Source organism: Pyrgilauda ruficollis, unplaced genomic scaffold, assembly GCF_017590135.1.
Source record: "Pyrgilauda ruficollis isolate IOZ18807 unplaced genomic scaffold, ASM1759013v1 scaffold34, whole genome shotgun sequence".
Classification (NCBI taxonomy): Eukaryota; Metazoa; Chordata; class Aves; order Passeriformes; family Passeridae; genus Pyrgilauda; species Pyrgilauda ruficollis.
Window position 1 is genome coordinate 6,083,097 of NW_024524822.1, and position 27,513 is coordinate 6,110,609.

At 42.6% G+C, this 27,513-nt stretch overlaps 1 protein-coding gene across 21 annotated transcripts in view; it reads right to left on the reverse strand.

Moving 5' to 3' along the window:
* Positions 1-26,694, reverse strand: part of FNBP1 (formin binding protein 1) — a 92,901-nt gene extending 66,207 nt beyond the window's left edge. For all 21 annotated transcript variants that reach the window (XM_041475085.1, XM_041475084.1, XM_041475091.1 and 18 more), the window contains exon 1: positions 26,508-26,694. In XM_041475085.1, the coding sequence (XP_041331019.1) occupies positions 26,508-26,531 (24 nt within the window). In that variant the 5' untranslated portion in view covers positions 26,532-26,694. The remainder of the gene's footprint in view (positions 1-26,507) is intronic.
* Positions 26,695-27,513: the final 819 nt, after the last annotated feature.

Consider the following 27,513-nt stretch of genomic DNA (forward strand, 5'->3'; position numbering starts at 1 on the left):
AGTTAACAACAATATCATGCCTTCAAGTAATCAATACTGAAAACACTTTTTGGAAATTGGTTTACTTTTCTCAAAGTTCATTACAAAAATGCATTTTCAATAGGAATCTAGAGTTTAAAAACCTCCATCAATTATTCTGGAGTCTAATGAGAACAACACATGTTTTCAGCACAAAGTGCACCAGCCCTGGCAGAGATGGTTTAGCAGGTGAACTGTGCCACTGCAGCTCTGCAGGTTCAGTCATCAGCTGCAAAAGGGCTCGGGTGCCCCATGAGCTGCTGTTTCAGCTTTCAGTTTTAATACACAGACTCTCCTCTGTTCATTTTTGCAGCATCCTCACCCTTCCAGTCAGGGAGAACATTAGGAAACAATAAACTCCACAGGGCTTTAGCATTCAAGAAAACAAGGCAAGAAATATGATGCAATGTTCAGTAAGAATGCTCCCACTTGGCCACAGTGAGGAAGAAACAAAAGGTCAGACCGCACCTGTTTTCCCAGAAAAAGAACCACCAAAACATTTTCTAGAAGAATTCACTACTTTCCTCTGGCTCAGAGACTGGTTCACACCTAAGAATGTTCTTTGAGCAGAAATACTGCACTGACAGTCAGCTGCCTGTCACAGTAGGCTCCCACCACAGCCTTTGTGTTACTATGTCCTTCCAACCCGCCAAATCTCATCTTCTCCCAGTTTCCAGTGCCTGTGTTTATTTTGGTATCAGCTTACTAAAAAGAATAGACTTCTAATTGCCCGTCACAATATGCATGTAATTAAACAACTTGTGGAACTGTAACTTACCCCCCTTCATCAGATTCCACCTGCTTCTCAAAGCCAGCAACATGTGCCACTAAAAACACTTTCCCAGGTGATGGAGGAGCTGGAATACAGGAGCTGATCCACCTGACCCAGGTGGGAAAGCAGAGCCCCTGCTGCTTAAAAAAACCTGTTCAGTGCTTAACATTTTCTTGAGCACGCACACAAAAATCGAAGCTCAAAAGAGGGAAATAGAACTTTAGTTATTAACTTGAACGGGAATTTGACATCCAAGTACACAGAATGCTTTGAATATTTTAACCCTAAGGCAAAGTGTGTTTCTAAATTTATTTTCTAACTTCATTTCTGTTTCCATTAATTCTCTCCCGGTGCTTTTACTGCTGCCCAAATAATCTCCCATCCATGCATTCTTTCTGAAATTCGGTTGCATGCTTGTTACCCTGACAATGCTTAAAATGGAAATAGTGCTGCCCATTTGCTTTGCTTCATTTGAATGGTTACTTTAAGCTGTCAAATCCCCTTCACTTCTCAATTGCCCTCCTGAAGTCACATTCTCCAGCTATGCAAAGTATTTGGGGAAGAGGAAAGTTAGCCAATAAGGAGAAAAAACAAACAAACAAAAAAAAACAAACAACAACAAAAGAAAAACCTTCTTCCCATTTCTCGGCCATATAACACGGAGTACAACCAATTATTGAGCAATAAAGTGTTATTCATGAGGTCTTTGAAGATCAGCTCAGTGAGATATTCCTTCCTCTTTCTAGAAGGCTTCTGTCTATTGCAAAATAGTTCAACACACAGCATTCAGATCCAAAGATGGACCTTCACTTGCCACCAAGGGGCTTCTTCAGCCTTAACACTGACTGAAATAAAGGGGATGCAGCCTCAGTCTCTTGAGCTGCAGCCTCAGTCTCTCCGCAGCCAGACAGACTCACCCTGCCCATTTCCAATACACAGCCAGGCCAGAAGGACTGGGGTTTCTACTTGGTTTCAACTGTGAAGAAAAACTTTCGATTCTAGGAGAATTCACCAATTAATTCTGCAATTTAAATCTTCCTGTCAAACCTGCGCAGAGTAGACCGAGCTGGCAGCATTTACTGTACCAGTATCCAGGCTAAACTGTCACTGTCACCCTTTCTGCTGCTGTCAGGGGTGACAGTGCAGAAGCGTGAAATCAAGAATGCTAACATGGAGACAAATAATGAAGAAAGATTGTGCTGAAAATTCAGATGCTAATAGCAAATGAAAAGTCTTTATTTTTAGCATATGCCTCCTGTAATTCTCATGCAGCAATACAATAAAAGACTCAGGATTCTTGAATATTCAGAATATTTTAAGACTTTCTACTATCTCATTCCCCAGTGAGTTTGATTCTGTTTCCTCACAAGAGTATTTGTTTACTTTCATTAATAACAGAAATAGTAATAGGGGAATTAATAGCTAATTTTTACCTCTGATCATACTTTCTCCTCCCATATCTTTTTTTTTAAACTACTCATTCACTTTCATAGGCAAAAAGGAATTAAAGCGAAGATCAAGAATACATTACAGTGTTCAATTGCTAAATTACTTTTTTAGATTCCATGGTTTAACAACTTCAAATTATAAAAATAATTAACGAGAGGATGAGCCCTTCACAGGCTCGGCTGAGTCCCATATGGCACTCGAGTGCTGGCAGAATACACGGGAATTCAGATCACAGATCCTCAGAGACCTACAATAAAGCTATATGCAAATGTTAACAGTCTCCAGGCAAATTAATAATGAAATAAAATGCATAAAATACAGGCTACCACTGCAAGAGCCTTCCAGAAAACAGAGATGAGTAGAAAATACCAAAGCAATTCAGCATCTGTTGACTCAGCCACTACTGATGAGAATCAACTTCCCACACAAAACTTGTCAGCAAGTCAGTGAAACCCTCAGTCAATGACACTAAACAAATATCCCTGATTATATATGGAACACAGGACACCAACCTTTCCCTTCCTGCAGCAGAGACAAGGAGCACTCACAGCACCATGGAGCACAGAGGGATGGGGCAGGGACAGCATCTCTGCAGGTTCACACTCACACAATGCTGTGGCTTCACTGTTTTCTGAGTGAACCTTCCATTCCCCACACATCCGCTTCTTGTTAACAAAGCTATTTATGGTCACATGTGTTTGTCATGCAGATCACCTCTTCAGCCACACATGCTTAATTTCATTTTACCCTTCAAGTATTAAATAAATTCCTCCCAACCTTTACACCAGGATGCCTAAACAGGCATGATTTCTGATTGAGCTGAACAATAAATAGTCCAGAGAATAAAGCCATCTTACTTGCCCATCTCCATCTTCCTTTCATTGCCATCCCCTGAACACATTTCCCATAAAGACCTCAAGGTTAACTATGTTATCTCTTCCATTCACCTGATAACTTGATCTAGCTAGGAGATCACAAAAAGAAATATAAGATTCTTTGCTGCATCATTAGGAAACTGAACGTATTTCAAACCTGTGTGAAGGGGAATTGACAGAAAGCAAGAGTGAAAACAAACTATGTTTTAGGTTGAAATATCTTTTATGTTGCTAGATAAACTCACCTCTACTGTTCTGCCTCTTTCAATAGACATTATGAAGAAAGCAGTTTCTGGGCTGTATTTCAGCCTTTAAATGTGTAACCTCCTTCAGCATTTTGCTGAAGCTGGAAAGTAAAATAAGTTCTAATAATTATGCCAGCTTTAATTTGGGTAGAAAATAACATTGCCCCAGTATAATAGCAAGGCCCTTTGCACAGCCTTGTTATTACTTCTAGACCAACCACACTCATCCCCTTCCACAAACTCAAGAGTGACCCCTCCTGCTAATTAATCCAGGATGCTGTCCCACAGGCAGGTTTTGGCCATACCTTAACCCTACCTGGATAAAAACCTGACTTAATTGAAACAAGAACCACTTCTGAGAAAAACCATGAGCAGCTGGCACAAAGGCCAGCACCTGGAGAGCACCATGAATATTCCAGCTGCTCTGAGGCATGGCCAGTCCTGGGAGCACAACCAGATCATCAGGGCTGACAGGAAACCAGTTTGATTGCAACATCTCCTAAGAGATCCACCTACAGCTGAGCTGCACAGCAACATCCCCACTAATGAAAGGGGTGAGCTTTGAACTGGTGAAGGTTCAACCTCCTTGTAGAGAAGATGACCAGCACTAGAGTAGAACACAGCACTGAGTTACAGAGCGCACAGCGGTGAACTGCAGCAAAGCCAACTTCAAGCTCCCAAAGCAGAGCTGGGAGGGAGAGTGGCTCCCTGAGCAGCAACAGGTCAGCAAGAGGCCACCTCTGCTGCTGGAGAGGTCACTGGGAGTACAGCCACGCTCCCGCCGTGGTGACCCACTTTAACAAACACCTATTATGGAAGCCTTGCAAAACCCAGCACGTGGTTCACGGGGAGAAGCTTCCCGGGGTGAGTACAACCAATCGTCCACTGCCAAGGCATTCACACACACACATTCTCAGTGTCTCCTTCTCTCTGCTGACAGCTTAAACTGTGAAGTGAAAACTGCTCCTTTTGCAGCAGCCAGAAGGTTCTGAGTCAGAGGCCACAGAAGCAGTGGAGCTCCAGGAGCAGGTGATCCTGCAAGAAACCTCCTGGTCTTGCCCCCAAGGACTGTTCTTACCACTGCAGCAAAAAGAGCCTTCCTCACCAGAGCCCAAACCAAATGAAGCCCCAAACCCTCCACCACCCTCCCCCATGCTGGGGTCAAACCAAGCCTCCTCCTCCCCCTACGCCTTCGTATCCTGCAAAGGATGTGGTAAAGCAGAACTTGTAGTCCCTCCATAGCAACAGGGCAAGTAGCTATGCTAACACAGCAGCCAGGAAGGAAGGTGAGAGAGGGGATGTACCATCTGAGAGAGGATGTGGTTGCTGGTACCACAGCTCAGAAAAGATGCTGAAAGAGGTAAGATAACAGAGAGACATGATTAATGCTGGGGAGTGGGAAGGCAGGAGGATATGATCAGCTCAGCTGCAGCAGGACAGAGCTGATGAGCAACAGGTGAAGAAGAGAAACAGCAACTGAGCCAAATAGTGGATAGTGAGGGACAATAAGACTATCCTTTGTTTTCTTGGAACAAAGGAGTTTTTGATGGTAAATTATATAGGTTACATGTTCTAGACTGCATGGACAGAAGTACATCCATCATGGAGCATTAGGTGCTATTTATGTTTTATTCAAACAGGTACCTGAAAAGGCCATACTGAGGCATCACGTGCTGTTGTCAGTGGGAGATCCTTCTAAAGATAATGTTGAGAAAGGAAATGTGCTTCTTAGAGGTGTCACAGTATCATGCTCTTGAAAATGAATTTTATAGCTCTCTTTGGATAAGGAAAAGCAAGGCTCAAAAAACACCATTTCAATGTCCAAGGACACTTTTCATAGATGGCCATGATACAGCAGCAATTCATTTCCTTCAAATAAATTTATACACTTTGAGGTTTGAGGCACTGCACGACTTTGCCACAATGAGAACCATCTGTCACGAGCCGCCCATTCAGAAAGGAACAGTTCTTTTCAAACCTACAATTCTGCTTATAAAACACACTCAAGAAACCCCAGAACAAGACACAGTTTTGTTTCAAAATACATTATAATGTGCAAATTACAACCCAGGATGTAAAAAAGCTCTTAAAGAACAAGATAATAAGAGAGAAACTTCAACTAATGCCAGATGTTAAGTTGGACTATTTTTTATTGAAGGACTGAGTGCATTTCAACCTTTTCATGCACTTGTTCATTTATTTAAATTGGAAACAAACATGCACATGCTACTTCTTTTGGTGATTCTAGTGCACTTCAACTGATTTAAGTGAACTTATTTGTGCTAGGTATGAGAATAAACAGCAAAATATAGACTTTAAAATCCAGACCCATTAGCTAAGCAAAGGCTCATAACTACTAAAATCTACTGGGACCACAGAGATGATGCATCTCTACCATTAGAATTAATTATACCCACAAATCTCATTTAAAAAAAAAAAGAAACAAAAACCAAAGAAACAAAACAAAGCAATGCTAACCTTCTCCTTCTGCTCATCCTGGGGGAACAGGAATGGGATAAAGATTTGGTTTTTGCTGACAGTATCCAGAGCTGCAGCCTGAAAGCTGCAAGGACCCACAGGGATTCACTGTTCCGTGCATTATAAACAAGAACTTTGAAAATGAGCAGATCCTCCTGGTTTGTGGGGCTCTGCTGCTAGCAGGGTATAAATCATGAGCTGCAGCAGAGCTCCAGATCCGCGCTGCCTCCCCCAGGAGTTGCAGCATGGTAACAATGCTAAATATATGCTGCTGTTGTTCCAGGAAGGTTTTTCAGTTGACAAATGTTGCAACTTTTCACTGTTCCCCAGCACCATCCTACTTCCCCCATTTAATACACACCCATTCGTTTCTTCTGGAATTATTTGAACAAATGCAATTTTAGAACTAATTCCCAGTAAATCTTTTGCTGTCTGGCCACATCTTGGATTAACTGTTGACTGATTTTCATCCTCTTTTTTTCTCCCAGTCTGTGAAACTCTCCCTTAATAATACCAGCTGTTAAAACAAAGATCAACAAGAGCTCTTGCCCACGGTTTCCCCTTTGGGCAGCTGCGTACTGATTATTAAAAATGAGCCATAGAGTGTTCCTGCTCATTGCATGGTGTGGATAACTACAATGGAAAGCCAAACAAGCCTGCTGATCCATTTAAAAGAACATACACAAAAAAGACAATTCTGCCCTCTTATCCAAAACCATACTGAATCACAACAGCAGAATCTTGTCCACAAGAACAATACTTCAAACTGTAGCAGTCTGTGGGAATTTTTTTCTTTTTTTGAAATTAGCTTTTTGCCCAACTTCACCACAAACCAATGCCATACTGGTTTCATCATGTAGGATACCCAAGTTGTTTTATGCATCCTCGAAGTCAAAATTCATTCATTAGTATCAAACCTTTTTGAATATGATTCAGCTCTGAGCACACAGTTGGAGTTCAGGAAAGGTGTTTGGGGCGATTAATTTTTTTTTTTTTTAATATAACCACTTAAAAACAATCAGTGACATTGTTACACCTTGCAAATAAGAGTCCTTGGTCTCCCTCTATCAAAATTAGCCCAAAATGATAACAGTTAAAAAAACTAGCAAAGGTCTTGTCAGGTATGCCTGGTATTCTCAACAGCAAAACTTCTAATCTCCACTAAATAAATCCCCTGGTGGGTGTAGAACTGAGCACGTGTGCAAAGCTCTTTTCTACCCACGTTAATGCAAAGATGTATTTATTCACTAAACACAACAGCCTTTACTCCCGATACTCCTTTTCACCTCCTCCCCTGGCTGAGAAGCCAGAACTGACCAAACCCCAGTGCAGACACCGTGTCCTTCCTGGATGCTTATGCAGACACTCAGAAAAGAAAAATGCTGTAAAAATCACTAATTCTGCTTAGCTTGAGGCTGAGTCCTGGAACCACTGGTGCAATGGCAATAACTAGGGTTAAAAAAATAAGCTCTCCCACTTCAGAGTGTTCCAAACCCTTCCCTAAAGTTCAAAAGAAGAATGAAGATGTGAACTGACTGTTCCCTCCCCTCATTTCAAAATTAAATGGAACAAACTGCTGAAAAACTTCTTTGTAGATGGGGTTCAGAAAGCATTTCATACCTTAAATACCATGACATGACAAATACAATCCTAGATTTTTCAAGAGCCACTTCACACTCAAGACCAAATAAGATTACTGCTATGCCTGAAGTACTTCTATCTGCCATTGCATTCCATTTTTAACGCAGAAATTAGATTAGGTGCTTCCACTCTGATCCAAGAAACAGTGAAGTTTCCAGAACAGGAAGATTATCAGAGATATATGCAACTCAGAAATCAAATGCAACGGATAGAACAACAACATCAGAGTGTATAAAATTTAAAATGTTTGCAAACAACAAAGCTGGTCGCTTCAAAATATGCTAACAAACATATTCTGTTCAAAGTGCATTTCATAATTCAGAATTATCTATTCATACACTCCACTCTGTGGAGTGGAGTCAAGCTACACTGGCAAAAAAAGGATAAATTCTGGAACTAGGCCAGAAATATAAGCAAAGAGCCAAAAGAAAGCTGCAGAGATTCTATGCCTTAAACCCATCTACTAGGGTTTCTCGCACAGTTTTATTACAATAAAATCTGGCCCTTCCTGTAGCTGTAAAATTGGCAACCAAGACAGTCCTCTAACATCCTATCCCATATTTTTCTTTTACCTTTCTCCTCTCAAGTTTTTCACTAATCAACATTCAGGGAAGAGCTTAACCCCAGCTGCACTCTGCAATGTCCTAGAGTCAGGCCATTTATATCAATTTTGACAAAAACATTGTTTCAGTCTGATCCCTCTTGCATAAAATATTCAAACTTTATGCTGACTCTTGTCATGCCTCTCCTCCTCTACAAAAGACAACATCACCTGTACAGCCATAGAATTACCAAGCTAAAATAAGGTCAGACCAAAACTGATGTAGCAACTCTCCGCTGACACATCTTGCTAAGATCAGAAACATCCACCTGTGCATCAAAGCATTAATTGCTATTGATAATAATTCTTCAACTACTTCAGTCACCTATTCTTTGGAGGAAGAGAGCATACCTTCCTATTCTCACATGCTCACTTCTGTGACATTTCTATGAAGTTTATCCTCGGGTAACAACTCCCATTAACGATAGTGTGAGCTTGTGTTACATCAAAGTTTAAATCTGAGGAAAAGTAATCGCATTTCCCTTATCCAAATAATCACTGCACAAAGCCTCTCAAAGTCCACTGGCTCCCCCTCTTCTTCCAACAGAAGCTTCTCTCAGCTCTCAGTACTAAGACTACAGAAAAACTACATGAATGCATCAAAGTAGGTGGAATTAGAAGGGGGAAACATTGTGCAAAATGCTGACCCACCAGAAGCATACAAAGCATTTGTTCAGTGGTGACAATGAATAATTTAATCTGAGGCAAATTACCAAACAAACATCAATTAAATTACATGCTAGACTACAAGAGAAAGTTCTCCCACACACATTTCAGGTTTGCAGAGTCAATAGAGCAGCACAATGCACCCAGGATTGTGACAGAGTCATTCTGGCTGCTCACTCAGGGATGCTTGACATTCTCCACAGTACATATGACAATTGCAAGAATCTAAAGAGAAAGAGGTAAATTTAACTCCATCACACTAAACAAACATTCACACAAAAAGAATAAAGAGACCACGTGTCACCCAGCCTTGTAAAATGCAGGAAATCAGAGTTCCCTACCCCATAAACGTGCAGAACTAGAGTTTATAGCACAATTGTCTCCACCACCCATCCATTTCAAGTGCCCGAGACCAGAGAGCATTTAAAGCAAGCTGCAGCAGCAGCAAAGACTCCCCGGTCTAACAGGAGCCTCGTTGTGCTGGGTGCTGCCTTTACTCCAAGAGCTCCAGAGCTGTGCCCAGCTCTCAGAAATCAGAGCCACGCGGGAACCACAGCACGGCGAGCGAGGCTCGGCGGTTTGCTGCCTGTGCCACAAGGATGCTGCAGGACAGCCACACTCCCAGCCCCAGCAGACAAAGCTCAAGTTCACTCTGCTGACCATGCTGTGCCAGCCAACACAACCCAAAATTACAGTTTCTAGAAAGTAGGGCAACTAGAGACTGTCCAAACCTTTTGGTCTGGCTCCCTACACAGCCTCCGGCCTCTCAAAGAAAAACAGTCAGAATATTTTATGGAAATAAATCAACAATTACAGTTTCTTTTGACCAATATGGCTTGGAAACCTAAGCATTAGGCATAAATGACATTTTGCCATCCTGAGCTAGAAGAGCAACATCCTTTGATCCTTTAAGTAAGGACTGCTTCCCTCAGCAAGGAGATTCTGCTCCTAAGCTGGATAGGCAAGTCTAGCTGAGCAAAAGGGGTAATCCAGTTTTCTTGTGACAACAATCTCATTTCCTTAGGTTCCAAAAACACATGTGAATATTTTATAACTCATGCTGTAACAATGATGATACTGTGATATAGATTTCAATCTTTCACTGCACTTGAAGAAATAATTCTCTTTACAATATTAATGGAAATTACATAAGTAAACAGCCTCCTATTAATATAGTTTTCAGACAAAGTTGTGAAGAGAATCACTACCCAATTTAGAGCAGTGCTTATTGGAGCCATGATTAAAAACCACACTTGGGTCACACCAGTCTGACCACTTGCCTCTGCTCACCCCATCTTCTAGAATTACATATTTGCCTAAATCCAGGAACAGTGAAACAAGGGACAGCATGGAACACTGGATTTTTTAGCTTTCACTAAAATATTTGGTTCATCCTCTAAATAAAATTATCTACTTCAAGACCTTGAAAATTCACTTTTAAAGTTTTAAACTTTTAGTAGTTGTTGACAACAATTCATATCCCTCTCCAGCTGCCAGGCAGAATATTGGTTTTGAGGAGGAGTGTGTTGTCTCACCAGACAGACAAAAAAAAAAAAAAAAAAAAGAAGTTTAATGTCATATCAGTTCTAACCCTACATTTAAATAGTAACTTAAAATACACATAAAATCAGGTTAAGGCTACGGGGAGGTGATTTGCACATCGGAAAGAGAAAAAAAAAAAAAAAAAAAAAAAAAAAAAAAAAAAGTTTAATGTCATATCAGTTCTAACTCTGGCATTTAAATAGTAACTTAAAATACACATAAAATCAGGTTAAGGCTACGTCCGGCCTCATTAAAACCACATTATGTTACAAGCACCATAAAGTCACTCCAGGACATTTACCTAACTGCAAAAGCAAATATTTTTGCAACATAAATCCTGTGCATAAAACCATACAATAAACATACCCAATAGCATTTAGATAAAGGCACTAATAGGAGGTTCATATAATCAGCTATACAGTAAAACCCAGAGCACAATCAAGCTCCAAGACAATTAATACTACCAGGAAAAGCTCTAACTTTCCCAAGGCCAGGATGCACAACCTTTCTGAAGTACAGATCTCCAAATTCTTTATAAAGCTGGTAAGGCTACGGCAAGCAGACAAGAATTTAAAACTCTCTTTTAAGGAGTTTAGAGCCAACAAAGCTCCTGGTATTTTAGTGCCATTGCAGGCTCTTGTAACACTGCAGGCATTTAGAAGCACCAGCAAATTAATATGCTGCACCAACTCATTTGGTGAACAATCTTATTCACATCTTAAGCTGCTTGTCCGGGGCTCTGAATGTGTGAGCAGGCTGAAAAAATCTGAGGCGCCGCAGATATTTCCTGAAAGGGTGCTACAGTTTTTCAAGAGTAAAGCTGCTTGCTGTACTTTGGACTGGTTACTGGGACAGCAGTAAAAAGCATTCTTGTGTCTTGAGGGCAAACAAAACCAAGACCACCACACCACATACATCATGATGTGTTTAGTCAAAGGACTAACACAAACCATAGTTAAATGTTATTAAAATCTTTGTCATGGAGAGCTGCTGGTTAAGTTTGGGTCAGTGTGACAGCACAGTGTGTGTTATAGGAATATTTCTTAATTAATTGGCTTATTAGGACTCTGCAATAGCAAAGTATGCTGCTCACAGAGCACATGGGGTGAAACTTTGTGAGTAAAACTACAGATATGTCATCCCGATTTCTACTCTTCTCACATTCCTGGAAGATCAAGTGGAAGGCTATCACAACAGCACCAACAAATAAACACAGGGAATGCTTACATTACAACCTGCTCCTTGTGTTTTCCTATCACAGCAATAACAAACCATGAAGCATTAAAAGAGGATGGCAAGCACAGTGCTGCTCTTTTCTGACACTATTGTGGGAGGAAGTCTAACAAATGCTTATCATTTCCACAAAATAATGGATTCCCCATCTCTGGCATAAACAGTACCCACAAATTGTACTCAAATCTGTCACAAATTCACTTCTTCACAAGAAGAATGATTCTCTATTTAACATCAGCAGCTGATCACACAGCACTAACATCAAACACAGCCAGCTCACAGATAAAAGTGCTGCAAACAGCTTAAGAGCAGACTGACATCTCGCAAGAGCACCAGAAATTTAGGTCAGCTCATTGCTGTGCTGTTCATCAGAGGAACATGCAACAATGTGATGTGCACAGTAAGATGCTGATCACTTGGGCTCACTGTTTCCTGCTGCAAGAGAAGAACTGCAGCTCACTTTCAGTGCAACTTCTGAAAACTTGCTGCAACTGGAGAAGCCTGCAAGTGGAGACCAGGTCATTCCTTTCAGGAAACAGAATGTCCTTTTCTGGTAACAGCCACAGGATGCAGTGCAACAGTCTCCAAAGACACATGGAGCTGATTCCTACATTATTTTTGCACAGGGTCAATCACATTTTTAAGGAGTAATTCATTCCTCAAATGAAAAGAAAACACACACATTCTATCCTCCCTTTATCAGGGATGTGTGAATATCACCCCCACACAACTTCAGAAGCCTAGATTGGGAGGGTTGTAAGCAGATGCCATTAAATATTGATGTTGTATTTCATTTTTTGCATGACTATTTATTTGAAGAGAATTAATTAGTAGATAGAAAAAACTCTTTGAAATGTGGCTGTCAGACATATATACTTTTCATAACATCCAGGGAATACTGCAATACCTAAATTGTACTAGCAGCTTGCTATATTGCTTTTCAATATCAAAAGATACAATAAAATAGATACAGTCTATTTACTTTTGGGTTTATCCCAGACTACAGTAATTATTCAGTAGTTACAATTTCACAATACAGAACTTCCATAACAAACATGGGCACAAGAGAAATTGCCATATTTTACCCAAGACCAGAAGAGTCAGGAGATGGGAGAGCCTGAGGATTTCCAGATCCTTGAGTGTCTTGTGCTCCATCCTTCCAATCTTTCTTGTCTTTAATTCATGTCATAATTTGCAAGACAGGGACCATCAGTGCCTGGATTGCACAATGCCTACCCAGCACAAGGGGGTGGGATCTTTAGCAAAAAATATTACCAACAAATCCAAGTTCATGAAACAAACAAATATTTAAATGGGGGGAAAAAAATAAGAAAAAAAATCAAAAGAAAACAAGGGACTTTTGGAACAGTACAATACTTTAAGCACTGCACTTACTAAATAAAAGCAGAAACCCAAGCATTACAAGGACTGACATCTTAAAAACGACACTGAGGCATTCCTCAAAAGTCTTGCTAGATGGACTTCCAAATAATTTATTACTGAAATGAGATGGTACTAACCATTTACTCAAAAGTGGAAGATGTTAAAAGGCAAGTCCATATTTTTGTGGAAGAGACACCTAGCTATGGATATTACAGTTCACCAGAGCAAATGAAAACTCATCACCTCAAAACAATTTTAAACATTTTTAAATATCTTGCTGTTTTATTATGTTGCCAAGTCACTATCAGCAAGTCCCTCTCCAGTGCTCTGGGTCTCCCAGAATAATTTATTTGCTACTTGTTGTATTCAGCTGACCTATAGGACCCTTGCTAAATGTGACACTTGTGACATGGCACTCTATCTGTGAGAGGTTATCACACTGCTCTTTAGGCAGCATCTTTGGAAACAAATGTTGCAAATTCTAAAGTACACGGTGATAAGATAAATCTTATGAGTAATGCAAGAAAAGCAAAACAAACTGGTTTTGAGAATAAATAATCTACTCATGGAAAGTAAGATGCATGGGGGGGCATGGGAAAATAATGGGATATTGAAAAAAAGAACCTGCCCTGCTGCAGAGAATTAGAAAAGTAAAGTTTCTCCTTGGCAGAGGTCAAGACTCAGGTGTAAGGCATCTGCACAACATGTCAGCCTTCCTCTTCTTCCCCTTTCCCTCTTCCTCATATCTATGCTTTGTTTACTTCAGAGCTCATCCATGCTGCAGCTCTGCATGTTGGATTAAAGAGCTCAAACACACAAGAAATGCTTTTGTTAGAAGAACAAACAGGAACCTCCTGTCCAGCCTTTGACTTCCATGGGCCTGAGCTACTGATCTTCACACAGCAACTGCAGCTTCTGGGCTCAGTTCCCTGAACATCCCATGACTCCCCAACCATTTTATAACACAGGGACAGAGCAGTTGCTTGATGAGCAGTTGAATCACTTAAAAAATATGAAAGAGGATACTGACTTGAATCTAAGAGATGCTTTATCTGCCAAGCAGGGAAAGCAAGTTTGGCCTCTGAACCAGACTGATTCAGAGAGGAAGAGGAAAACAAATGTGTGTTTACCTACCTACAAAGAAGGCAGGGAAAGAAAGACAATTTCTCACAAATTGACAAGAACATCCCCTCCCACAGTGAGGACAACGAGGTCACTCAGTGCTCTACAGTTGTTCCAATGACAATACCTTCCACTTAAAATAGATTTGGGAAGCTACAGCTCTGGTCCAAAGGCTGAGTCAAAAATGCTTCCAGCCAAGGAAGGGAAAATAAAGGGTTTGTTTTTCACAAACCTTGAAGTTCAAATCCGCCTCTCCAAATTTCTGGCTGCTAATTCATGGCCCAAACTGGTGGGCCAAGAACCACTAGGACCAGTGAAGTTTAAGATATGGGAGAAGACTTGGGCAGAGCATGTCTGAAGCCAGAGGCTCAAGATGACAGCACTTGCCAGGTTCCACCAGGGACATGCAGAATTCACAGACAAATTCTCTAACAAAGAGCCACTAAAACACTCCAGCTCTCATAGAGTCCTCAGGCCTTATGGATATACTTGTAAGGGATTCCAACATTCTGGAAAAATAAAATTACTGCTTACCTGGCTTGGTCTGCAGAATGAGATGGACCAAGACAAAGTAAGAACTAAGAGCAAGACAGAGCAGCTGTCATGTGGGCTCCTCACTTTTATTTTTTGAGTACTTTTGTACATTAATGACATCCATAATGATCAGTAAGCACATCTAACAAGGTTACTGGCACTTTTTAGTTAGTTCTTGTTTGTGAGCACTTACTATACCAACTAAAGCTCAGAAATCATGTTTCATTGCTCCTCCAACTCAAAGAAAAGTAAAATTCCAAATAAAGCTGAATGCAGCCATGACATTTTTATCCTTATGAAATTCATGCCGATTATGGACCCTACAAATGCACACAAGCAAACACAATCTTAACTTTTTGTAAAATAAAGATATAACACAATATGCATAAGATGCCACATTTCCTCTGTAGTGATTGTTGCTTTAAAAATGGTGTATTTCCTGGCTTTAAGATGCCTAATTCTACTAATTTGGTATTTGTAACCATATCTATTTTTGGAACACATATACAAAGAAGATAAAACAAGTTCTAAATGCAGTGCCATGAATAGAACTGTATAGTTCATGCATCTTTTCTTCCCTAAGAGAATCTGAGCATTAAGCATTGCACCACACAAAGAAAATGTATTACGGTCCCCTTTTTAAGGGCAGTTTGTGCCTGTAGCTTTTTTCTGTTACTTTTGGGTTCATCTTCTGATTATTTTCAAAATTCTCCTGTCCACAAAAGCCTCTTGAAGTGCATTAGGGCTTACACACTAGTCCCAGACTGTTTAATTCAGCCCTAATACCTTGAGGAAGCTTCAGGATGGATTGTTGCTGTTCTGATTAAAGAATCAATCCCACCCCCTGCCAGGAAGGTTGGATGGATGCCTTGCCCCCAGAGGGAAATCCATAGTGCTCCACTGACCATCACCACCCAAACACCCCATGTGTCAAGATATCATGAATAAAATCCCCAAACACTTCATTCTTACATTATAACTGCAAAAAGGGGGTCTGAATTTCCATTATTTTGATATTTTTCACTTGTTCAACTCTCCTAGTGTGGATTCTGGCTTTTGATTCCTCTGTCACTATTCCATTTATTTCTGTTCCCAGAGATTAACCCACAAGCAAACCACAGAAGACTACACCAAGCCAACAGCAGACTCAAGTCAATACAAATGTCCATAATTGTGTGCATGAAACCCATAAATATCATGTAGAATGTCTTCTGACCTCTGTGTGAATGGGGCACACCATTCTGTCATGCTGTTCCCAACCATCCAGTACTTCAACTCAGCTGCTTATAGCCAAGTGAAATGTTTATATTTGTATTGTTTAGCTCAGCAAAGGCTAGTGGAACAATTCAACACACTCCCTCAACCATTAAATGTTGGCACTGTGATACCTCTCTATTCAAGACTAAGTATTTTCCAAGAGTGACAACTATGCAGACCCAGTCTCCAACGATGCCTAAATTAGGTGCATGTGTTTCAAAACAGCACATTTTCTAGCTAAAATTGTAGTTTTCCAACAATTACAGCTTTCCTATTTCAAGACTGTCTCGTGTCAATCATGCTGAACCTCTGGAAAAGGAGCTTTTAGCAATTTTATACTTAATACAGGTATAAAGATGATGCAGACAAGAATCAGAATAGGAACCACAATGCAAAAATAAAACCAGCCCAACAGTTATCCAGAGGAGGAGGTGGTGGGGAGATGCTCACACATACCAGGAATAGATGCAAGCTCCTACTCCCCTTCCAGGGTGGTCTCCTGGGCTACTCCAGTGCATCTCAGAGAGACACATGCAGCCACACCGCCAGAGACACCTGATTTTATCTTTAAATAGAGCTGGAACCTAGCTAGCCCCCCCTTCCAAAAATAAGGCTGTAAATCCCCAGGGCACTGATTTAGACAGGCAGAGTCACACATGTCATGTGAGATGCACTCTCACTACCTAAAGGGCTGGCTGGTGCAGTTCTGGGTTTCAGGTAAAACATGCAGTCATAATCTGTGATGGTGCCTTGAGCCTGGGGCTCAGGCTGGCACTGCTTTGGGAGGATGGAGCCTCTCAGATCAGCTGATGATGGTGTCCTTGAGCAAAGCAGCAAAGGAACCCCTAACCAATAATTCCACAACTGAAACATTTGCTTAGGAGTTGTTTTGCACACCAAAACCTGAAGCAGAGCTGTGCAGTTTTTCAGCTTTTGAATGTTAACTTACAACCACGTGCCAAAAGCGTCCTGTGCGAAACCCAGATGTTTCACAGCTCCAAAGACTTGTAAGGAAATAAAGGCTCTTGACCAGCACAGAACCCCTTCCTCTCACCCTTTATTTTTAGGCTCTTCCAGTGACTACACATGAGCAAAAGGATCTCAGACTGTTATACTTGGGAGAGACAGCCAGGATGGGTGAAAAAATATTTATGTAGTGCACTATTGCAGCTCTCCCTGTTCATCCACTGCCAGTTCTTCTTTTACTACAGCAAAACCTGAGTTATTTTTCTTAATGAAAGCCACTCCTGTAAGACCCACATTTGACAGATCAACAGCCCTCAAGAGGGCAAGAAATATTTCTCTTCCCCGTTTAACTTTTGTTTGAGAAAACACACTTTCATTCACTCCCTGCTCCACGCCAATCATTTTTTTCTTTTTTGTAAATACAAGATAAAAGTGCTAAAGCATTTCTCTCTGCCTCGGAGAGTATAATGCAAAGTGAAAAATATTATCTAAACACATTTTGAACTTATTTGCTAAAAAATTCCTTCAGGCTTTCTGCACAGAATGAGTGAATGTATAACGGTAGTGCACACAATTCTAGATAAAGCTTTTATTTAGAGACGTTGTCAAATATTCTTCCACAGTGAGTAAAGATGCAAAATGCAGCCACAGAAATCAACGTATACACAACAAACCAGTACATCAACTCCACTTAAGCATGACATGGAAAAAGCCACATAAAATAGCAAAACTACAAAGCCAGAAGAGGACTGCTATGTCTCTGCACTACTTTTCTGCTTTACTTCTTATCTAATCTTCATCCTTTGCTCCTTGCTTATTCCTTCCCCTTGTGCACCCACTATACTTTCTCCTGATCCCATCAAACTCTTGATTTGCCATTCCTAATGCACTAATCCCATCACACGTCCTGACAGCAAGTCACAATCCCACCCATCCAGCCCAGAGCCCAGCCCTGCTCTGTGTGCTTTTATCCAAGCTGTTTCCTTGTTACTGACTGATTCCTTGTTTTCTTTGTTTAAATTAATTTTCTCCTCCTGAGCTCATTTCTGCTGTTTCCTTCGTTCTACTAGTCCTTCTTCACTCACTGTCAGAACTGCCAATTTGAATTATCTCTCCTCAAATGACCCTCTCCATCATCCCTGGCACTTCCATCACAGCAACAGCTCCTAGACAAGCAGACCCAACTGTCTGTAACTAGATCCTGGCATGATCTCCAGTCCTTCTTCTCCATATTCAGTCTCCTGAACCAGGTGGTTTCCTCTCTGACCACACACCTCACTCACCCTCAGTGAGTGTAACAAGAACCAGTCCATGAGGACCGAAGAACCGGTTTGCTGCTATTAACAGAGAATAAAAGTGGTCAGAGGGATCTTTACCCTGACTTGGGGCTGCCATGCTTTCCATCCCCCTCTCCCCTGCTCACTGACCCACGCTGCTCTCCCCTAACACAGCCCCGCTCCCACCCAGCAGAGCTGTCCTCCAGCTTCTCCCTCTGTGCCACTGGGCACCAACAAAGGAGCCTGGGAGCAGAGGAGGCTGCCCAGCTCCACCCTGGCCTTCAGCAGCCATGGCATGGGATGTCTGGCTGCTCTCCTGCAAGGCCCAGACTGAGCCTTCAATTATTCTGTGGGTGAGCTCATCTTGCCCCACGAAAATCCCTCCAAGGCCAAAACGTAGCCAGCACCCAGGAAGATTTGGTCAATAACAACTTCACTGAGTACAGGCAATGTGGTATTTTTCCAAGGACTTACAGGTTTGCCTAATTGAGGAATATTTTCTCAACAACAGCAGCAGACATATCCCTGTTCAACAGCTTCTGTCTGCCAAATTTCAGAACCTTGCTGCAATGAATGGGAACGCTACAGCTTTCCAAAACCAAAGAGGCATCGTGTTCAGCATGTGCAATACACACTGGCCCTGGTAACAACGCAATGATCCCAACTGCTCTGAAACCCAAAAAGCAAGAGGAAGGCACAGAAAGAGGAAAACTGCAGCCTGAGCACTCTAACAGGGAAAGAAATTAAAGCAGCAGAAAACAGAGGATTTGAGAAAAAAACTGTTAAATACATTCTCAGTAAGATCGCTGCCAGCTCAGTCTAGAATAGAGTCTGAGACAGAGAAAACTGTCCAAGGCACCAAACAAGCAATTTCTTGGTGTTAATTGGAAAAAAATCTTCAGCAGTGCAGCTAGGAATAAGGAATATGCTCAGAATCCTTGCAAAACAATCCTTCTCCTGTCACATAGGTAGCACTCCTTTATCTGCACATCCACAGACTCAGAGCATTGAAATTAATTTTTGAACTATGAAATGAATAATTTATGAGAGAAATTGTACCTGCTATTCCCAGAGGAGTAAATCTAAACACTACAAACTACCCTTCCCCTTCAGGGAATGAATGGTACCAGCAGCACTTAGACCAGCCCCACTGCAAGGGTGGAACTGAAGGTTTTACTTTATACAAACACTTCAGGTACCAAACAGAAGCACTTGAAAAACACTGAACAAGAGACGGCCAAGTGACACATTTAATGGAAGAAATCTATATTATTTCAGCTACAACAAGAAGAAAAATCCACTCTGGGATTTTCTCAGGATTAAGGACTATCTGGGTGATTTGGTAGCTCATTTGGGGCCATCCTTCTAAACCAGACATTAATTCCCAAGTGACTCCTTTTCAAGTTTTATTGCTTTACGGGGTTTCTGAGGGCATCTGGGAGATTGCTATTGTTCTTTTCATTGTTTTGCCAATTAGGCTGACTCTTCCTCAAATAAATTAAGGACAACATCTAACAGAACTGCTTCTTTACATGGTTTACAACATGACCTGCTTCAGTGATCAGCAATGAACACCAGGCAAACAATATTTCATTCTTGCACTTTACTTACAGAAGAGTTAATCTAGAAGCCCTTCTACAGATTTTTCTATTTTTAGATGCAACAAGAAACATTTTATTTAATTAAGCCAACAAGCCATTCTTAATAAACTGAGCCAAAAGAAAGTATTGACCAGGTTAATAAGTTTGTCTCCAGACAAACAGAGTGATCATGTTAAATTCCAAAGGGATCCAAACCCCCCCAACACACCTGCTTGAGAAGAAACACTAAATGCACCATATCCTGTACAAACATACAACATATATATATACACCACTTTTCCAGTGTTTTGTATTTTAAAGCCAAAGCCATTGACTGAAGAGAATGGCAAAGATGCCAAGAGACAACAGCGTTTTACCAATTTAACCAGCTTACTGTTTTCAGAAAAAAAAAATAAATACAAAAGCAGCGTTTCTAGGGGAGAAAGGAAGAAGAGAAGTTTCATCTGAAGCGTACAATCATACTAAAGGGGGAAGTTATTTTAAAATATTTACATGAACACTAAGGAAACTCAACAAACCATTGGATTTTGACAGCTGGACTGGATTCAATGTATAACCAATCTCAGCAGCAGTATTTCAAACAGGATGAAAGTGAATTTCCAAAAATTCATTAGCAGGTTACCTGTCCAGCAATCAAAGGCAATAATGTAAAGCAGGTTATTAAGTTAAGGTGTCACAGTGCAACAGTGGCTCCTACTCTTTATGAGGAACTCAGCTTTTGAAATTCAGCTTTAAAAGAGTGTTTTACAGCTTTTGAAATTCTGCCGTAAAAGAATGTTTCACAACATGAGTAACACTAATGAGCTGCAAAGAGACCAGAAAAACATCGGCTCATGTTTGACTGCCTTCCCCATATGGTTCAAGGAAGCGGGGGATCCTGAGCAGCCACAATACGGCTGGAAGGGAAAACACTGAATTCTGCAAGTCTTGACTCACGCTGAAAGAGCGTAAATCCCCCACTCCTTAATGAATAGGTAGGAAATACGAGAATAGGTGGTTTGACAATATTGTAAAAATCCTCTTTCTTAAAGCAAGTCAGAATTGTAAACGAAATTACTCAGACATTCAAACATTAAAGTCCCAGCAGCCCTTGAGGTACCCAAAGGGAATCTTTCCACTCCTGCAGGTACCAAGGGGTGCAGCAGGGACTTCTCACATAACCCCATTCTCCTCCCAACCTGCGAGCAGGGCAGCACACAACACATCATCCTAAAGTTTAAAAATTTCTCTTTTTAAGCTTACAGAAAGGACTCTCATGAACCAGCTTTACAATGCCCGAGCACCGAGGCTGCAGCAGCCCCAAATCCCACCCTGAGCTGGGCATGCACACAAAGGTGTGAGCTGCAGAATGCAGATACTCTGTAATGACTCAGCTTCTATAAACTATTTCTCACTCACTAATCTGCATATACAGGCTGACCACTTAAAACACCGAGTGAAATAAGAGGGTATTAATGTCAGACAATTTTGCTACCTCAAAACTGTCCAAATAACTATTCAGAACGCTAAATTAATACCACTTAACTAATAAAAAGTGTGTTTTGCTTTGAAATGCCCACCTCCAGCACTCTGTGTACAACTTTTACTAAGAGCTTTAGAATAAACAAGCAAAAATTATAAATATTATGCGTTTGTTACTGACCTCAGCCTTTCACTGTATCTGCTCTTAGGGTGCTTTTATAGAATATTTTTGTGGGTGAAATTCCAGACTCGTTGAAATATACAAAAGTTTTAACACGTTACTAAACAGGAACCAAGTTTCTATGAAACTGACACACGCAAAAAAAAAAGGGGTCAGGGATACCCAGCTCTGCCTCTGGGAGTCGTCTGAACGTCATCAATTAAGTTTCACAGCAAATTTAGAATAAAATAGACGTTTCAGAAGAGCATTTGCCATCACCACAGGAGAAGTTGCCAATGATTCACCCACCCACCTGTGAAGGTTAGGCCCATGATGGAAACTCTCAGCTCATCAGAGTTAACCCGTGACTAATCATGCAAGACTAATTACTTGTGTCCTTTTCCCATCAGACACCATCTCCTTTTCTTTTAAGTCTTGGAAAGCAACACTTAAGACCCAACCCCAAAGAGTTTGGGGGGTGAGGGCTGTAGGAACTGTGAGAATGGGATGGGTGGGATGACACACAATTTCTATTGTCTGCAATCAGCTACAGGGCTGCATACAATAAAACTGGATGTTGGCTCAAGGATCAATACATCAAACCTAGATCCAGCTCTGCAGATGCTCTTACAAGCAGAAGAAAACAGGGTTTTCAACCGAGATCACATTTGACTGCTGTGCCCATTACAGGCACTGTGCAATGCCACCAAGGTCAAAATCACCCAGGTACTCCAGATGGTTTCCAAATGTGAGTCACCACCACATGCAACACCCATCCATTGCAAATATTATTGAAGAACAATGCTGCATTCAAGCAAATTGCAGAAATGCAAGATTACAGCTGTTTAAACACAAATTCTGCTGATGAAATAGAGGCACGAGTACTGAAAGAGGAAACGCTATAGCAATTACAAATAGCAAGGGGGCCTTCAAGTTCTGAGAGTTGCACCTATGTGGAATGAACTTTAAAAGACAAAAAAAAAAAAAACCCCATATCCACAAACCATGTGTTTTCATAGTAAAGCATCCTGGAACACCCTATAAACAAAAGGTGCGGTCCCCAAAGTATCGCTTCCGTCAGGAGTTGGCCAACAGAGCCCCTCACATTCTGGCAGCTAATTAAGACCCGTGCAAATACTGAATATCCACCTTCTCACAGGCTGAAAGGACAGTGACAGCTGTTAGCAGCCACCCAGCTTTCACAAAGGTCAAGGAAAAACTTGATTAAATCACCTCCCTCCCCAGGTTTTTAGTTTGTTTTTTTTTCATTTTGCACTGAATGTGGAAAAAAAACCCCACAGCAATAAACCCACAGTGTCTGCACCTCTGAAACATTCATAACAAAAAGATAAAACTTTCCACATTCAATCACTTGGTCACCTGAACCTGAAGTGCTGTGACAGCGTTCTGAAAAGGCAGAATTTCTCCTGGACTACTTAACCACAAATTTACACGAAACTTCCGTCAGGAGTTGGCCAACAGAGCCCCTCACATTCTGGCAGCTAATTAAGACCCGTGCAAATACTGAATATCCACCTTCTCACAGGCTGAAAGGACAGTGACAGCTGTTAGCAGCCACCCAGCTTTCACAAAGGTCAAGGAAAAACTTGATTAAATCACCTCCCTCCCCAGGTTTTGGTTTTTTTTTTTTCATTTTACACTGAATGTGGAAAAAACCCCACAGCAATAAACCCACAGTGTCTGCACCTCTGAAACATTCATAACAAAAAGATAAAACTTTCCACATTCAATCACTTGGTCACCTGAACCTGACGTGCTGTGACAGTGTTCTGAAAAGGCAGAATTTTTCCTGGACTACCTAACCACAAATTTACACGAATCTCCCCCAAACTACATCCTGTACCAAATGTCATACTCAAGAAAGTTCATTCCATTCAATACACCAGCCACAGCTTTTTCTACCCTGAAGACAAGCACGAAGTGCTGAGGTCGGTTTCAGCTCAGTCTGCAATGTAATCCCACTTGTTTCAAGGGCTTCATACCACACAAAAGGACACTGGTGGGAAGTGTGACACACACTTATGAATTTTACCCACTAAAGTACCCTTCAGAAGACCTGCGGGTGCCATGCTCCATGTTCTTTCCCATTAGCCAAGAGAGGAAAAAGGTGAAGGAGATCTCAGTGTGCTTTTACAGCCCGTTGTCCCCAAAGAGCAGCACTGAAGGTAAAAGTCGGGTCTGTGCACCCCTACATAACCTTTACTTATCACTTCCACTTGTTAAGTATTTAGAAAACACTGCCAGTTTCAAGAATCAGACACAAAATAAATATGCACTACACCCTCCTACCTGTCAGCCCTTAATGCACCCTTGAACTCAGGTGAAAAATAAAATGTTTTGGTGCTGTGCCTGCACTTTGTCCTTAACCCGCTGCCTCCTCCTCAGCTCCTGAACGTTTGGAGTATAACAGGCAGGAAGGAATTCTGCAGGGCTTGGGTGGGCAGAAGCTGCAAGCAGGGTTACGTGAGACCTCCAGGTTTTGTTCTGCAACACCGGATTGCTGGGAGGCCCCAGACGATCTCATTATCCCCAGCATTCCCCCCATGCAGGATATAAATGCTGCATTAGGACATCTGATAACTCTGCTGGTTATGAGTCCTTTTACACTCACAGGAACAATCTTGAGATGTTACTCAAAGTCCAGAATCAAGTGAAATATCAGAAGCAACTTAACAATAGGATTTGCAAGCCAAAGGCACAGGATGCACTCACATCACAGCACAAGGCTAAAAGCCTGTTTTGGGAATAACTCACACATTGCCAAAGGGATTTTATTGCTTCTGAAGTAGGAGGCTTTCTGCAACCAGCTTTTTTCTCCCCCAAGGAATGAACAGAAACTCTACATAACTTCAAGCACATTAACATTAACATTCTATGAGCTCTAAAAAGCAAGCTGATTTTACTTCTTTGCTAAATTTAAAGGGTGAATCATGAACACCCATGCAGCCTGGTGGATCAGAGATACAGGGTGCAAGTCAAGCCTGATCAAACATTGCTGATTTTTCTAGCAAATTTCTGAACTACAGTTAAAAACACTTGATTTTGCCTCAACTTTCAGCCCTTCAAACCACATGAGTCACATGTAAAACTGACATTTGTTGCTTACCACACCTGCTCCTGAAAACCCATTAAGAAAAAAAAAAATAAAAAAGACAACTGAGTCCTAAAGTAAATGTAAATTTAATTTTGTTTAAAAAAGAAATGCCATGATCAACAAAAGAAAGAGGCATATATTAAATACAGGTTGTTTGTGTGGTTTCCTTTCCAGCAGAAGGGAAAACATAGTGAGAAATCAGTTTTGGCCTAAATACCCAGAGCACTGGAAACCGACGTGTTTTCAGAGCTCTGCCCAAATTAAAATGTAACAACTCCTGCCAAATTTACATCTAGAATCATTCATTCTCTTGATCCAACCCTTTTCCTCAGTAACCTACTACATTTCTCAGAGTGCTACACTGAGGACTTGAAAAAGTGATACTTTGATGCTGCTGAAGACAATTTCAGAAACAAAATTATCAGATTAAAAACTGGCACAACAGCAATTTGTAACTGTTGCAGAAGACGTACATGGCAGCACACACCCCTACAAATATTATGTAAAAAGAAGAACTATTTATAGGCACTACTCTCTACTACCATTCTGGTTCAGGAACACCTCAGTATTGCTTGCAGTTTTAGGAGTAAAAAAAAAAAAAAAAAAAAAAAAAGTAGTTGATATTTTGAGACGTCAGAGTGTATTTTCCAGTGTAAAGATTGTCAAATTATGCTGCCTTTTACTTTAATTCTACACTAACTATTCAGTCTCCTCCCAAAGCATCCAAGATGCAGAAAAAGGAGGCAACTGCAGGTCCTCCCAGAAACATTCCCATGCAGCAGAGCTGTTTATATACTGATGAATCAATATAGCATCACTACACTATTTCACCAGCATTTATCACCTTTCTTTCTATGGCATATAAAACCACACCAAAATAACCTCTCCCAGTCAGCAAGTGCTCCCTAATTTACTGCATAGGTCTAACCAGATCTGCCTAAAACATGACTCCAATGTCACAGCACAACGGGATGCTGAGCTGCCTGCCAGAGCGGGCCAGGAATGCACCCAGAAAGGACAGCAATTAGCACATCTAAAATAACCATTTCTACAAGAGGCAGCTCAAAAGCTCAGCTGTATTTTCATCCCAACTCGCGCCGTAGCCACAAACACATGACTACAGGAGAGAATCCTGCAGTGCTTTACAATCCAGATGACCCCTTGCCACTTATTCTTGACTTCTTCATTCAAACAGCGGGTCCGTCTCCCTCTTCTCCCTCCTCCCGAGCACACATTTGTCCCAAGATGTTCCTTGTCCCACCCTCAGGGCAGAGCCGCTCCAGAGCCGGCTGTCCGCGGGTACCAGCCCTCCCAGACCCAGCAGGTTTGCTCCATGCTCCACCATCAAACATGGCTGCACCATGTCCTCTTTGTGATTGAATATGTGGAACAGCTCTTCTGCCTTCCCAGACCTCTTCCATCTCCCTTCCCTTATTTCTTCTCACTAGCAAGGGACCCTTTCACATCGCTATTGCCCACTTCTCTTTCCTTTTAACAGTCCGGTATTTTCCATTAACGTTCCACCGTAAACCAAATGCATTTATACTTTCCAGGCTCTCCTCAAAAGCATCAAGGAGCTTTGTACATTGAAACCCTCTGCACCATTAAAACCTGCTTTATTTACACACAGCACAAAACTCTGCTCGTAAAAACCTCCGTCCTTCAGATCCAGCGTGGAGAGAAGCCCCTTAACAGCAGCGACGGGAAATTTTATCATCTGGCTTTTCTTCCCTGCAGCTCCCTCTCCTGAAACCGGACCCCCTGTCCATAGATCCACCTCGGAGCCTCCCGCAGCAGCCACACACAAAACCCACCCCACGCTCCGCGGCGAGCCTCCCTCCGCTCCCCAGCCGCCGCCGCTTTCCTTGTGCTACAGAGCTTTTTTAAAAAAAATTAATTCCTTCGGCAAAATTAAATCAAACTCCTGAACCTCCGCTGGGATTTCCCTGCAGAGGCTGCACATGAAACTTTCCGGAGCGGGGAGCCCCCCGGGCTGAGCAGCGCCGAGGTGCCGGCGCGGAGCGCACCCGGCTCCCCTCAGCGGCCCCGGCACGGACCGTTATGCCCCGGTGCGGCTCCCGCAGCCCCGCTCCCCCCGCGCCCGCACTCACCCACAGCTCCGTGCCCCAGCTCATGGCTCCGCCGGCGCTGAGGGGCGGGCGGGGGGCGCTGGGGGTGTCGCTGTCCCCTGGCTGTGCCTGCTCGCCCTCGGGAGGGCCGTGCCCGGCGGTGCGAGCGGAGCGGGCGGGACGGGCGCTGCTCACCGCCGCTCCCGCCTCATCGCGCCGCAAAATGGCCCGGGCGGCGCGGGGCGGGGGGGGGCACTGACAGCTCCGGGCTGCGCAGGCGCGGAGCCGCCGCGGCTGGCGCGGGGGGGCGGCCCCGCCGGAGGAGCGCAGGCGCGGCCCGGCCGCGAGGGGAGCGGGGCCGTGGGGAAAGGGGATCCGTGGATCGACAGGGAAAGGGGGTCAGTGGGGAGCAAGAATCTACGGGGAAAGGGGATCGGCGGGGGACAGGAATCAGCGGGAAAAGGGGATCAGCGACGAGCGGGGCCATGGAGAAAAGGGGATCAGTGGGGAGCAGCAGTCAGTGGGGAACGACGGCAGCTGCGGGAGAGGGGATCGCTGGGGAGCGGGGATCGCTGGGGAGCGGGGATCAATGGGGAGCGGCAGTGGCTGGGGAACGGGATCAGTGGAGTAGCGGGGTCAGTGGGGAACAGGCGTCAATGAGGTAGTGGGGATCAATGAGGAACGCGGGTCTCCGGGGAATGGCCATCAATGGAGGAGGGGTCAATGGGGAACAGGCGTCAGTGGGCAGTGGATGCGTGAGGAATGTGGGTCCCTGGGGAATGGCCATCAATGGGCAGTGGATCAGTGAGGAATGTGGGTCCCTGGGGAATGGCCATCAGTGGGCAGTGGATGCATAAGGAATGTGGGTCTCCAGGGAATGGCCATCAGTGGAGGAGCACGGGGGTCAATCGAAAGAGGGGGTTTCTAAGCAGTGGGTGCCACGTGGAGGGAGGAGGCTCTCCCCGTTCTGCTCACAGAATTACCAGCAGTGGTACAGATTGCCCAGAGAAGTGGTGGATGCTCATCCTTGGAAACATTTGTAGCCAGG